The sequence below is a fragment of the Sapajus apella genome, unplaced genomic scaffold (genome assembly GCF_009761245.1).
Source record: "Sapajus apella isolate SASKATOON/1434 unplaced genomic scaffold, GSC_monkey_1.0 scaffold85, whole genome shotgun sequence".
NCBI lineage: Eukaryota > Metazoa > Chordata > Mammalia > Primates > Cebidae > Sapajus > Sapajus apella.
The window spans coordinates 4,278,234-4,291,518 of NW_022437025.1; the positions used below are offsets into that span (position 1 = coordinate 4,278,234).

Sequence of the window (13,285 nt, forward strand, 5' to 3'; positions counted from 1 at the left end):
TGGAGTGGGCCCCAGGAAGGGCCGCGGTGTGAACTGTATCTCAGAACTACGGCACCCCGAGAGAGCAGCCACTCGCCAGAGCCGGTCAGACAGGCTGGGCCTGAAGGCAGAGAAGCCGAGGGCGCCGGGGAGCGCCTGGGCCAAGCTTCCCGGCTCCGGCCCGGACAGCAGCTTCGACCACGTTTCCTGGACGGCCGGGGTGGCGCGGAGCGATGACGTCAGGGCGCCCCCGGCTCGGGCCCCGCCCACGAGACGGAAGGAGGCCCAGAGGCGGCGCGGGTCGGGCGGCGCGGGTCGGGCGGCCGGCCGGGGCCTGGATAGCTTGGCGTAGCTGGCAGCTAGTCCTCGCCCTCCCGGGTCGGCGGCGGGCCGACAGGCATCCCGTGAGCGCCTGCTGCGTGAGTTGGGCGGTGTGGCGCCGCGGGGACCGGCAGGCTGTAAAGTGGAGGTGGCGGGGCGGGAGCGGGGTGGGGGGCATCGCGCGTGACCCGGGGGCGCCTGGGCTGTGCGGATTCGCGGGCGGCGGGGGTGGGGTTGCCCAGAGCAGGAGCCGGGAGGCCGGTGGCCCGCGTGCCGGGCGTTTGGAGGACTTTGCATGTTGTCCCCTGAGGTCACTGGGCAGCTGTTCATGGAAGGGAGAGTGATCCACACCGCAGAGAAGACTGCAGGTGGCTGTTGCCGGAATAGTGATCTTGAAGTCCCCACTTCCATGCCAGAATCTGAAGCGAGCGTCTCCTGTGGATGACAGCAGCCTAGACGTTAGACCCTGTGCACTAGCCAGGCGTCACCGTATCTGGATGACAGCAGCCCAGACAGTAGTCCCTAGGCACTGACCAGGCGTCAGTGTATTATCACCCCCGAGGCGCACAGACCGTGGGAAGGTCGCCCAGCTAGGAAGCTGTAACGTTGGGATTTGAACCCAGTCTGGCTTCACAAGCCTTATGTGTAAAAGCTGTACCATAATGCTGTAAGGTTGGTGACTTTGAGTGGCATGGGCCCATAGGTACTGGTTAGGATCTGGGGATTTGGAGCCAGCTGTGGTCAGTTTCTCTAAGAAGCTCCCGTTTCCTCACCTGGAAGAGGGGGCTACTGATGGTACTTGGGCTTGGTGGGCACCACTGAGGTCCTGTAGCTGCTTAACACAGTCACCTGCACGCAGTACAAGCTCAGTCACTGGAGGTTGTTATGAAGGGATTATGGGGTGGAGAGAAATGAGAAGATTCTGTAAGGAGTTAGAGATGCACTGTGGGCTTGGTAGTTTACTGGGCTGTGGCGAATGAGGGGGAGGGGAATTCCAGCATGACATTGGGGTTTGTGGCTCGAGTAATCCTTGTGCCACTGGCAGTGTGGAAGTGGGCCGCAGGTCAGGGCTGAGAGGCTGGATTCAGTGTTGGGACTCAGTTTGAAGATCTTCAGAAGGTAAGAGGTGGGGAGTGTGCAGTTGACTGTCAAATAAGCTCATGAGTCTGGAGATGTGGACTGGGGACCCTCCACACATTGAGGACATACCTCAGAGTGGAATTGCTGGGTCATGTCGTCGGTATGTTTAATCGCTTGTGGAACTGCCGCACCGTTTTCCAGAATGGCTGGCTTACTTTACATTTTCACTGGAAGTGCGTGAGAGTCTGATTTCTCCTCATCCTCTCAATACTTGTGATTACTTATCAGTGTTCTTGAGAAATAGGGTCTTTCTGTGGCACCCTGTAGCAGGAGCGGCTGTGGGAAATGGATCTCTGGAACACCGAATACAGGAGGAAAGAGTTTATTGCAGCCGGGAGCTAAGGCAATGATTTGTCCAAATTCAGCTCGCCTAACAAAGGAAGGTTCTGCCTTTATGTAGGCTTATACTTTAGATGTTACACGTGGAAGAATCTTCGGTTTATAGCTTTAGAAATCACATGTGAAAAGAGTTTCAGTTTACAACTTCAGGAATCACATATGAAAGGGTTCCGGTTTATAGTTTTAGGACTCACATATGAAAAGGTCTCTGTTTACAGTTTTAGGAATCACATATGAAAGGGTCCCGGTTTACAGCTTTAGGACTCACATGTGAAAAGGTTTTGGTTTGATCTTGTTTTAAGTAAAAATAGTGCCTTTCAGAGAATTTCCCCGAGACCAAGCCTGTTATTTGCAGGAAGGAGATTCAGGAGGCACCAGCTGGCCTGCTCTCTCTTCTATTGATGCACAGGGGATGACAGAGCGGGAGGGAATCCCAGATGCCTGGATCTTCTTCCTCAGCCCAGGCTGGTCTCAAACTCCTGGGCTCAAGCTGTTCTCCTGCCTCAGCCTCCCCAGAGTAGCTGGGACTACAGGCATGTACCACTATAGCCGGCTTTTAATATCTTTTGGCTCATTGCCATCCTAGCGGATATGAAGTGGTCTCTCATTGGGTTTTTGGTTTGCATTTCCCTGATGGCTAATGATGTTAACCGTATTTTCCTGTGTGTGTTTGTTTTTTCTCTGAGATGGAGTTTCTCTCTCGTTGCCCAGGCTGGAGTACAATGGCACGATCTCGGCTCACTGCAGCCTCCGCCTACTGGGTTCAAGCGTTTCTCCTGTCTCAGCCTCCCGAGTAGCTGGGATTACAGGCGCCTGCCACCATGCCCAGCTAATTTTTGTATTTTTAGTAGAGATGGGGTTTCATCATGTTGGCCAGGCTGGTCTCAAACTCCTGACCTCAGGTGATCCGCCCGTCTTGGCCTCCCAAAGTGCTGGAATTACAGGCGTCTGCCACCGTGCCTGGCCTTTCCCGTGTTTTTTTGGCCATTTGTATGTCTTTGGAGAAATGTACGTTTGAACCCTTTGCCCATTTTTTAATTGGGTTATTTGTCTTTTTACTATTCTTAAGATTTATTTATTTATGTTGAGATGGAGTCTCACTCTGTCACCTAGGCTGCAGTGCAGTGTGCAGTCTTGGCTTACTGCAACTTACGCCCCCTGGGTTCATGCTGTTCTCCTGCCTCAGGCTCCCAAGTAGCTGGGATCATAGGCATGCACCACCCTGCCTGGGTAATTTTGTATTTTTAGCAGATATGGGGTTTTACCATGTTTGCGAAGCTGGTCTTGAACTCCTGATCTCAGGTGATCCACGTGCCTAGGCCTCTTAAAGTACTGGGGTTAGAGGTGTGAGCCACCGCGCCTGGCCTAAGTCTTAAGATTCTTGATAGTGTCCTTTGTACCTATGCTTTTGATATCATATCAAGAAGGATTTGCCTAAACTAAGATTACAAAGATTTACTCCCATATTTTCTTCTGGGTATTATAGTTTTACCTCTTACATTTAGGTCTGTGACCTGTTTTGAGCGTGTGTGTGTGTGTGTGTAAACGCAGTCCAACTCCATTCATATGCATGTGGATATACAGCTGCCCCAACCAACACCATTTGTTGGGAAGGCTCTTCTTTCTCCACTGAGTTATCTTGCACCCTTGTCCTACATGTGAGGCTTTATTGCTGGATTCGCATTTCTAGTCCAATGATCTGAATGTGTCTGTTTTTATGTTGGCACCATCATGTCTTTTTACTGTAACTTTGTAGTGACTTTTGAAATCAGGAAGTGTGAACCTTCCAACTTTGTTCTTTTTCAAGAGTGTTTTGTGTATTCTGAGCTCCTTCAATTGCCGTATGAATATTAGGATCAGTTTTTCAATTTTTGAAAAAAAAAAACCAGCTGGGATTTTGACTGGAATTCCATTCAATCTGAGTACTGCTATTTTAATAATACTAAATCTTCTGATCATCAATATGGATGTCTTTCTGTGTTTACATTTAGATATTTAATTTCTTTCAACTTTTTTTTTTTTTTTTTTTTAGCTTTCAGAGTGTAAGTCTTATAGTTCTTTTGTGGAATTTATTTCTAAATGTTTTAATTTTTTGATGCTGTTGCCAGTGGAATTGTTTTCTCCATTTCATTTTTGAGTTGTTCATTGCCCGTGTATGGAAATACAATTGAGTTTTGTGTGTTATCTTGTACCTTGCTGACTCACTGAACTAATTTATTAGTTCTAATAGTTTTTTGATGGATTCCTTAGGATTTTCTTAGGATATACAAGATCATGTCATTTGCAAATAGAAATAGTTTTCTAGTCAGGATGCCTTTTGTGTGTGTGTGCGCGTGTGTGTGTGTGTGTTTGTGTGTGTGTAACTGCCCTGGCTAGAACCCCCAGTACAATGTTGAATAGAAGAGGTAGAGTTAGCTGGGTGTGGTGGCTCACGCCTGTAATCCCAGCACTTTGGGAGGTTGAGGTGGGCAGATCACTTGATGTCAGGGGTTCGAGACCAGCCTGGCCAATATGGCAAAACCCTGTCTCTACTAAAAATACAAAAATCAGCCGGGTGTGTTGGTGCATGCCTGTAATCCCAGCTACTTGGGAAGCTGAGGCAGGAGAATCGCTTGAACCCGGGAGGCAGAGGTTGCAGTGAGTCGGGACTGTACCACCGAGATTGTGCCCTCGCCTGAAGGACAAAGTGAGCCTCTGTCTCAATAAAACAAAACCAACAACAACAACACCGCAAGGACGAGGCAGAGTGCGCATCCTTGTCTTATTACTGATCTTTGCGGAAAGAGATCCAGCCTTTTGTATTTAAGCGTGATGATCACTGTGGGTTTTTGTAGATGCCCTTTACGGGGGTGATGAAGGTCCCTTCAGTTCTGAGTTTGTTGAGAGTTTTTATCATGACAGAGGGTTGGATTTTGTCAAATGTTTTTTCTCTCTCTATTGGCGAAATTATATAGTTTTCATGTATCTTTTTCCTATTGGTATGGTGTCTTAGATTAATCGATTTTCAAATGTTGAATCACCATGCATTCCCAGGATAAATCCCACTTTGTCATTATATATAATCTTTTTTTTAATATGTTGCCGGATTCGGTTTGCAAAATTTCATTCGTGTTTTGCATCTGCATCACAAGAGATGCTCTTCCCTAGCTTTCTTGTGATGTCTTTGTCTGGTTTGGGTGTCAAGGCAATACTGGCCTCGTAGAGTGAGCTGGGAAGTGTGTTTTTCTGCTTTTGGTAAGAGCTTGAATAACTGATATTCTTCTTTAAATGTTGGACAGAATTCACAATTGAAACCCTCTGGTTTTCCTTCATGGACAGTTTATTGATCGCTGATTCAGTCTCTTCAGTCATTATAGATCTGTTCTGACTTTCAGTTTCTCTTGAGGCAGTTTTGGTGGCTGTGTCTTCCTAGGAATCTGACCATTTCGTGTAATTTGCTGGCGTACTGTGGTTCACAATATTCCCTTAAAATCCTTTTTATTTCTTTAAGATCAGTGATAATGTCCCGTCTTTGATTCCCAATGAGGAATTTGTGGTTTCTCCCTTTTAATCGGTCACTCTAGCTAGATGTTTGCCAGTTGTGTCAGTCTTTGCAAAGAACCAACTTTAACTTTTCTTGATTTTTTTCTCTCTTCTAGTCCATTCACAGTGGCTCTAATCTTTTATTATTTTTTTCCATCTACTTAAAGAAGGAAGGAAATAATTGAAGTGTACTTTGTGCTTCCTTTCCAGTGTCTAAGTGGTACTGGAAAGGCGTGACTCTGAGATTAGACATTGCTGGGCTTGGAGCTCCTCTCCCCACTTCTCAGCGGAGGGGGTTTGGAAAGACAGCTTCTCTGAGCTTCTGTTTCTCCATCTTTGGGTGGGGGTGGGGGCTCATAGTACTTGGCTCACAGCTGTTGGGAGGACAAAATAAGATACAACTATAGAGGGCAGGGTTCCTGCCCCCGCCCACCAGCAGGTGCTCAGACCTGCGGTTCCCACCCCAGCACAGAGGGCAGTCAGCATCCTGGGCAGTCGGCATCCCGAGCAATCAGACTCAGGCTCCAGCACCGCAGACTGTTTCCCGGTTCAATTCAACGGACTCAAAAGTTTCTCTTTCCTCTAGGCCTGAAAGAGCTCAGCTGGGGGGCCCGCACCCAGGACTCAGGCAGGCCGGGGTTCACCAGCCAAGCCGCTGGGAAAAGTACCCAGTCTATCCAGAAAATTCCAGAACAGTTCTTTCTTGAAGAGAGCTGAGTTTTGGGAGGCCAGCTGTGTTAGTGGGAAGCTAGGTGTCTATACGTTGAGGAGAAACCAGTGTAGAAGCCTGCGATCAGATGTCCAGGTGGACCGGCGGTGGGTGGGGATGTGAGGTGCCATCGTGTGTGGCCAGAGTGGACTGGCTGGCGCTGGCTGGATTCCAGAAGGTAATGCTTCCTGACCCTGGGTTTAGTGAGCCTTGGGGATGGGTCTGGATGTCCAGGTGCCCCCAAGAGGGCAGGGTGCTCTCAAGCAAGGCTGTGGCGACAGAGAACAAGGCCTCCAACGAACCCTCTGCACTGTGTGCCTGCTGACCCCCAGACTGCGCCTGGCTCTCTGCTGCCTTCTTGGCGTCTGTGCTAAGCAGTGGATGAGGGGATTTCTCCTCACCTTTTCTTTTGGGAAAATGATGCTAGCTCTTCACAGGGTGATTCTCTTTGCCGCCCTTTTGGAATTGGAGTTTGCTTTTCCCTGATTTGTAAGGTGTTGCTGGCGCGCCTGTTGGTGGGGATGACTTGGATCCATAGACGGCAGCGCAAAGGTTCAGGTCGTATGTTTTGTGCAGACTGTCGTCACGCGATGGCGCCCCCCGGGGAAGGACGTGACGCAGCCCTGCTCCCAGAATTTCCCAGGGGACCCCTCGACACCTATCGAGCAAGAGCGTCCTTCAGCTGGAAGGAGCTGGCGCTGTTCGCGGAAGGCGAGGACATGCTCCGCTTTAAGGTGAGGTGTACAGGTGCACGCGGCTCGGCCGGTTTCCCAGTGGGGTCTCAGTTCATTGGCAAAGTGGGGTTTCTGGCTTCTGAGCTCCTCCTCTGCCGGGTGAGGCTCACCCCGCGCAGCACGGGCTGTCTCCTCCTTGCACACCAGGGCAGGCCTCAGGGAATTGAGGAGGAGTCTGCCAGTGAGCATGGACTGTTGATGCTTCCTAAGCCTCCAGCCCTCTCATCCGTTGGGGAGGACATTCATATTTCTGTCTGGGTGTCTCTGGGTCAGATTATGTCCTATGAAGCCTGTGGCCTGGAGAAAAACTTTATAAGAGCACGTGGAGATTCCATCTTTGCCTCCAAATGCGCCATCTCTGTCTCCTGCGTTTTCAGAAAACCATCTACTCAGCTCTTGAGAATGACCCTCTTTTCGCCCGTTCCCCTGGAGCCCATCTGTCCTTGGAGAAGTACCGTGAGCTGAACTTCCTCCGATGCAAGCGGATCTTCGAGTATGACTTCCTCAGTGTGGGAGGCATGTTCGAGAACCCGCTGAAAGTCTCCACCTTGACTCAGTGCCTGGGGATGTATGACTGGTCCCTGGCTGCCAAGTACCTCCTTCATACCTTGGTGAGCGCGTGGCTGAGGGGAGAGGGCCACGGAGCTTTCCCGCTGCGCGGAGCCTGGAGGGAGGCCGGGCCCAGGGCCAACCAGAAGGCAGAGAAACCAGTTTTTCCAGCTATATTTGCAAATTTTTGAAATTCTCTTTTTAAATGTTCTTAAAAAATTTCTTAGTCTCCTTTTTCATTATTCTTTTACAGTGCATCCGCCATCACGTATTTGCAAATTTACACACTAAGTCCTCAAATAAAATAGTATGGTGAAGCTTCAAGTCCCATCAGAGGAGGCACTGGTGGACTTTTTTTTTCTTCATACAGAAAAAGAGATAAATGATTAAAAAAAAATAGGCCAAAAGGAGAAACCTGTGTTTTCCTGCCTTTGGAACATACCAGCAGAGCTGGGCTTGGGCACGGTGGCCTTGCCCTTCTGTGCCTGCACGGTCTGATGGGCCGGTGGGCTCTGCTCTCCACACACCTTCCTGTCCTGTCGCCGCTGCCCTCAGACCCTCAGGACTCCTTGCACTCATCTTAAGTCCCAGGGGATTCTGTGTGACTTATGCGGACTGCTTCGCACAGGCAAGCAGGTCTTTTTTTTTTTTTTCTTTTTTAAAGATGGGGTTTCACCATGTTGGTCAGGCTGGTCTTGAGCTCCCGACCTCAGGTGATCCGCCCGCCTTGGCCTCCAAAGTGTTTGGATTACAGGCGTCAGCCACCATGCCCAGCCGGGACGCAGGTCTTACTGCTCACAGGAACTCGGAGCCCTGGGGCAGTCACGTGTGGGGAGACCCTAGCCTCTGGTGTCGGGCTGCTGGCTAACCTCCCGGAGCTTCATCCTCCACCTCGGGGAAGCTCAGCGTGGTGGGGAGCTGGCGTGGGCATGGGATTCCACAAGAGCAGTTCTCTTCTCACCTGCCCGTGTTCAGCGGACGATGTTATACTTTCAGGTTTTTGGATCGGCGGTGTTCAGTTCTGGTTCTGAAAGACACTTTGCCTACATTCAAAAGATCTTCAGTATGGAGGTAAGTTCCGGCTCCTGGTGAGTCACGAGCCCAGTTCTCTTGCCCCGTCTCTGTAGAGATTTGTGAAAAGGGAAGATCGCAGGAGGGGTCCCCGGGGGTCCCACACTCTTCTTGTTTCCCAGTGTTTGCAGGCGTCTCACCAGATAGCTAGCACGCACGCTCTTTAGCAAGCACAGGCGCCATCGGCTTGCTGGCACCAGCCCACCTGTCCAGGGCTTCCACTGTCTTCTCCTGACGAGCAGTTCCCGCCGCCTTGCTGGCTTGGCATGGCTGCGGCCAGCTCGGGTTAGCCCGCTGTGGTGACCAGCCACGCCTGGCAGAATGACTCAGTCAAGTCACTAGCTGGGTAGCTGGAAGTTTGGGATTTTGATCCACGGTTCGTCCTTGAAGAAAAGATGGCAGCAGGGTCGCCCGGGAATGTGCACAAAAAACTTTTCGTGCTTTCCATCATTTTGTGCTTTGACGTTTAGATCTTCGGATGTTTTGCTCTGACCGAATTAAGCCACGGCAGTAACGCCAAGGCCATCCGCACGACTGCCCACTACAACCCTGCCACTGAGGTAGGTGCTCCCTTCCCTCGGTCCCAGGGTGTAGAGCGTATGAAACCTCATGAGTGCAAATGCAGCTGCCAGGAATAAGAAAATAACTAAACCAAGAGGCCGGTCCACATGCACAGCGTAGGAATCCACGCAGATTCACGACGCTGAAAAGCGGGGCTTGGGAGACCAGGCATGGGAGGGCCAAACCTGTGCCTGCCGTGACTTGATGGGGAACTCATGATGGTTTGGATTCGTGTGTCCTTTGAGTGCAGTGGGGAAGCCCTCGTTCTGTAAAGTTGATTGCCTTGTTTACCTGGCGGCCTATTGTAGTGGATTCATAAACCATTCATGTCACCCGTGGTTTCTGCAGGGGGCCCCTGTGGAGACTCTCGCTCCCTGCCGTCTGCCCTTTGTGGCTGTCGCTCTGTGAACAGCCTGCCTTGTCCATTCCTGCCATCATGGTCTGGCTCGGCCTTCGCCATCCTCTTGATCTCTCTGGGACCTGCATTGTGACTGCTGCCTGGGGCAGGCGCTGTTGGGAGCTTCCGGCGTGGTGAGGGAGACGGGCCACAGATGGATGTCCCAGGGCTGTCAGTACTGTGAAGGGACCAGGGCAAGGAGGGCAGTTGGGGAGGGCCCCCACCGCCTTGCTTTGATCCCCTGCTCCTGCCCCCCTGCCACCACGTCACTCTCCTTGGCCTCCACTTGTCCCTGAGGCCCAGGTCCCTTGCCAGTCCTTCCTCACCCACCTTCCACCCTGCCCCTTTGGCAGTGGTCATGGAGAGGAGCGTGGTGAGGCAGGAAGTAAAGCTCTACACCTGTGGGTGTGCTCAAGGCTCATCCACCCATTCATTCCACAGCATGGGCTGAATGTGGACTCTGCCTGGGGTACCGCGTGGAAGAGCCCAATAATGAACCCAGGCGGACCCCGGCCAGGGCAGGGATGAGAGGTGGTCCTTGCACGGCGCACTCCTGCTGTGGGGCTTTGGGAGTGAGGCCAAGGCGCCTGCTCAGAGTGGGGCATGAGGCTCTCTTGGGATTTTTTTTTTTAAGCCAGGTCTGTAGGGCACGTCGGGAGCCAGATGTAGGGCTGAGTGCCCCACAGGGTTGTGGGGTGAGCTTTATGCTGTGCTAAGGTGCAGGATCCGAGAAATAAAGAGACAGGACACAGAAGTACAAAGAAAATGCAGCTGGGCTCGGGGGGCCACGCCACCTATAAGCAGTCAGGCAAGGCCGGCGAGGCAAGGCTGGCGAGGCCCTGCATGTCCGGAAGCATGAGTATTTATTGTGTATAGGTTAGGGGGCAGGGCAGTGAGTGAAATCATCTTTAAGGATAGTGATAGGGTCATGAGCAATAAAACATAGGGTCCACCCCCATTAGGTCACCGAGGCTTGAAGGTGGGCCGTGCGAGGTGAAGAGGGTGCAGTGTGCGATACTTCTGTCTATGGAAAACTACTTCTAAGAAGATTTATGGGAGGATGCTTTAAGTCACACAGCAGTGACAGAGCTGTCAAGGTTACCGCCACCTTCTGGCAGCTTCCAGTGGATTCTATGGGAAGATGCTTTTCAAGTAGCACAGTAGCAAGAGCTGATAAAGGTCATAGTCACCAAGGTGGATTGCCGTTCTGAGGGCGGCCTTCCACAAGAACGGGAGCAAGGTCCTACAACTCCTTGATCAGGAGGAGTGGCTCTCGCCCCAAGCCTGCCATCCAGCGGGTATCTTTACGATACTGAACGCTGCCGCCTGGGCCATGGATTCTTGTCCTGGTGTAACTGTTTTCCCTTAAATCATGCTCTGCACTGTGTCCGCTCCAGGCATTCCTCCGATTATAAGCTGCTTATTCCTTAATTCATGCTCTGTAGTGTGTCCAATCTATGCATTCCTCCGGTTATGAACTAAGATATAATTATAGGTGTATATGTAGGGAAATATTCTTTAGGCTCTCATACTATCAACTATTATATGATTATATATAGAGGATTATATAAAGGGATTCTTCAAGTCCTGATTCTATAAACTAATATATGATTATGTAAAGGATTATATAAAAAGAAATAGCTGAGTAGTAACAGCATAAAGTGAGATATTCCTCAAGCCCTAACTGTGCCAGGGTTCTGCTTAGCTCTCAGTCCTCAGTGCCTATATGGGGGGTTACCCACACAGGTCTTTATCTGAACCCAGGTCTTTCTGGCACCATGGCTGCCTCTCCTCCCACTGCCCTCTGTGCCTGTGGCCTGCAGTGCCGGGAGGTGGGGACCCTTTCTGATAAGCAGACAGAGGACAGCACCCAGGTGGCCTTGGATGCTCCTCGGGGCATCAGAGGAGCAGTTCCTTTTTCCACCTCCTTCCTCCTGGCTTTCGAGCCCTGAGCGGAGGTCAGAGCATGGCATCAGATCCATGGAGTTGGGGTGCCTGGGATCCTTGGACAGCAGGCATTGCTGGGTACCTGCTGTGTGTGAGGCACAGCTTTCTGAGGCTGGGCAGGAAGCAGTGAGCACAGCAGACCGGTCTCTGCTGTCCTGAAGTTGTGGCAGGGGCCGGGGGGGGGGGCGGACGCAGACACCAATGGGAGAAGTGAGGTGTGCTGGGCACCCTGGAGGCCCCCCAGAGAGCAAGGCCAGCATGACGGGGCACCCGGAGGCAGGCAGACAGCTGAGACGGTGAGGAAGATCGGTGCAGAGCAGCGCAGGCCCTGACGATCTGGCTTGGGCTGGTGTTGTGAGCATGCACGTCTGCACTGCAGAGAATGAGTGACGGCTGGAGGTACTGAAACTGCTACGTGCTGAAGAGTGAGTGGGGAGAGCCTGGCTGAGACTGGGAGCCCCCTCACCCTGGCAGGTGATGAGCTGGTGGTCCCTGAGAGAAGAGAGCCACCTGCCACTTCTCAGTGAAACTTCAGCATCTGAAGAATTCACTACTCTCAGTTTACAAAATCCCACTGGCCAGACAGAAGGAAGCCCTCCCTGGCGTGTTGTTTTGTAGCTTCCCACCCTGCAGGGTCGGGAACCAGAGCCAAACTTACCCCGACAGCCAGCCCCTGGCACTGACTGGCCAGCCCTGCGTGGAGGCTGGGGATCACTGTCTCCCGAGGCGGCCCAGGGCTTGATGGGCCACCTGCGGGCTGTCTGCCTGAAGGTGCTCGTCTTTGTCCCCTTGCAAATCCCAGCCATGTTACACAGTCCTGCTGGTCCGCATCCTGCCTCCCAGCCCTACTCACAGGCCTCCCAGCAGACGCCCCTCAGGCAGGCCCAGCCCAGCAGCCCAGCTCCTGCCCTTTCCCGCCTGCTCTTCGCTCCTGACCCATGCAGCACCCGCCGTGTTTCTGGGGTTTCTGTCCACACCCTTCTAGCCACACAATGAACCCCGTGATGCCACAGCTTATCCGCTAGTTCATGCATGCGTTCATTCCTTCCTCCCAATGTTCTGAGCGGCTGCCTTGTGCTCTGGGTGTTTGGCATCTTAACTGTCAGTCATGGAGCTGTGGATGGGAGAGACAGCAAGAGGGCAGCAGTGGGTTGTGAATTAGAGGTCGGGAAAGGACTGGGCGGATAGTAGAGCAGGGTTTCCACCTACAGGGCATGGTCAGGGACAGAAGACTGTTCATGATAATGGACACTCCCCTGAAGCATTTGCCAGCCTACGGAAAATTTTGCATCTGAAGGCTCTTTAAGTTATAAGGCCCAGGGATAGGCCCTGTTTAAAAAATAGGCCTGCCTGTGCCATACAGGAACTGAAGTGTGCAATCAGTTTGGACTCTTGCCTCAGAGATTTTGAACATAGAAAATGGAACCAGTCTAAAAGGAAAAGCACCAATTCTGCATGTTCTTCAGTTGGTAATGATAACTCACCTTTTTCCTTGTGCAGGAATTCATCATACATTCCCCTGATTTCGAAGCTGCCAAGTTTTGGATTGGCAACATGGGCAAGACAGCCACTCACGCGGTGGTGTTTGCTCAGCTGTACGTGCCGGGGGGCCAGTGCCACGGGCTGCATGCCTTTATCATACAGGTAGGACACTGGTGGGGCCCTCAGTGGGGACAGTGTTTACCCGCAGGAGGTACTGGGAACGTCTGGAGTCATTTTTGTCACAACTAGGGTGGGGGACACTTCTGGCATCTGGTGAGTGGACCAGGGACACTGCCAAGAGCACCCCACAGTGCATCTCACAGCCCTGCCCACAGTGCAGACAGCCCCACCCACAGTGCATAGACAGCCCCACCCAGTGCAGACAGCCTGCCCATAGTGCACAGACAGCCCCGCCCACAGTACAGACAGCTCTGCCCACAGTGCAGACAGCCCCACCCACAGTGCACAGACAGACCCACTCATAGTGCACAGACATCCCCACCCAGTGCAGACAGCCCCACCCACAGTGCAGAC

General features: G+C 52.0%; 1 protein-coding gene across 8 annotated transcripts in view; it reads left to right on the top strand.

The window, feature by feature from the left end:
- The first annotated feature begins 260 nt into the window (after nt 1–260).
- Nucleotides 261–13,285, top strand: part of ACOX3 (acyl-CoA oxidase 3, pristanoyl) — a 54,954-nt gene continuing 41,929 nt past the window's right edge. For 4 of the 8 annotated variants that reach the window (XM_032254050.1, XM_032254051.1, XM_032254052.1 and 1 more), the window contains exons 1-6: nt 261–279; nt 6,587–6,744; nt 7,122–7,355; nt 8,290–8,364; nt 8,835–8,924; nt 12,770–12,913. In XM_032254050.1, the coding sequence (XP_032109941.1) occupies nt 6,601–6,744; nt 7,122–7,355; nt 8,290–8,364; nt 8,835–8,924; nt 12,770–12,913 (687 nt within the window). In that variant the 5' untranslated portion in view covers nt 261–279; nt 6,587–6,600. Of the gene's footprint in view, nt 411–6,586; nt 6,745–7,121; nt 7,356–8,289; nt 8,365–8,834; nt 8,925–12,769; nt 12,914–13,285 lie in introns of all 8 variants that reach the window. The other 4 variants (XM_032254046.1, XM_032254049.1, XM_032254047.1 and 1 more) reach the window with 3 other exon arrangements.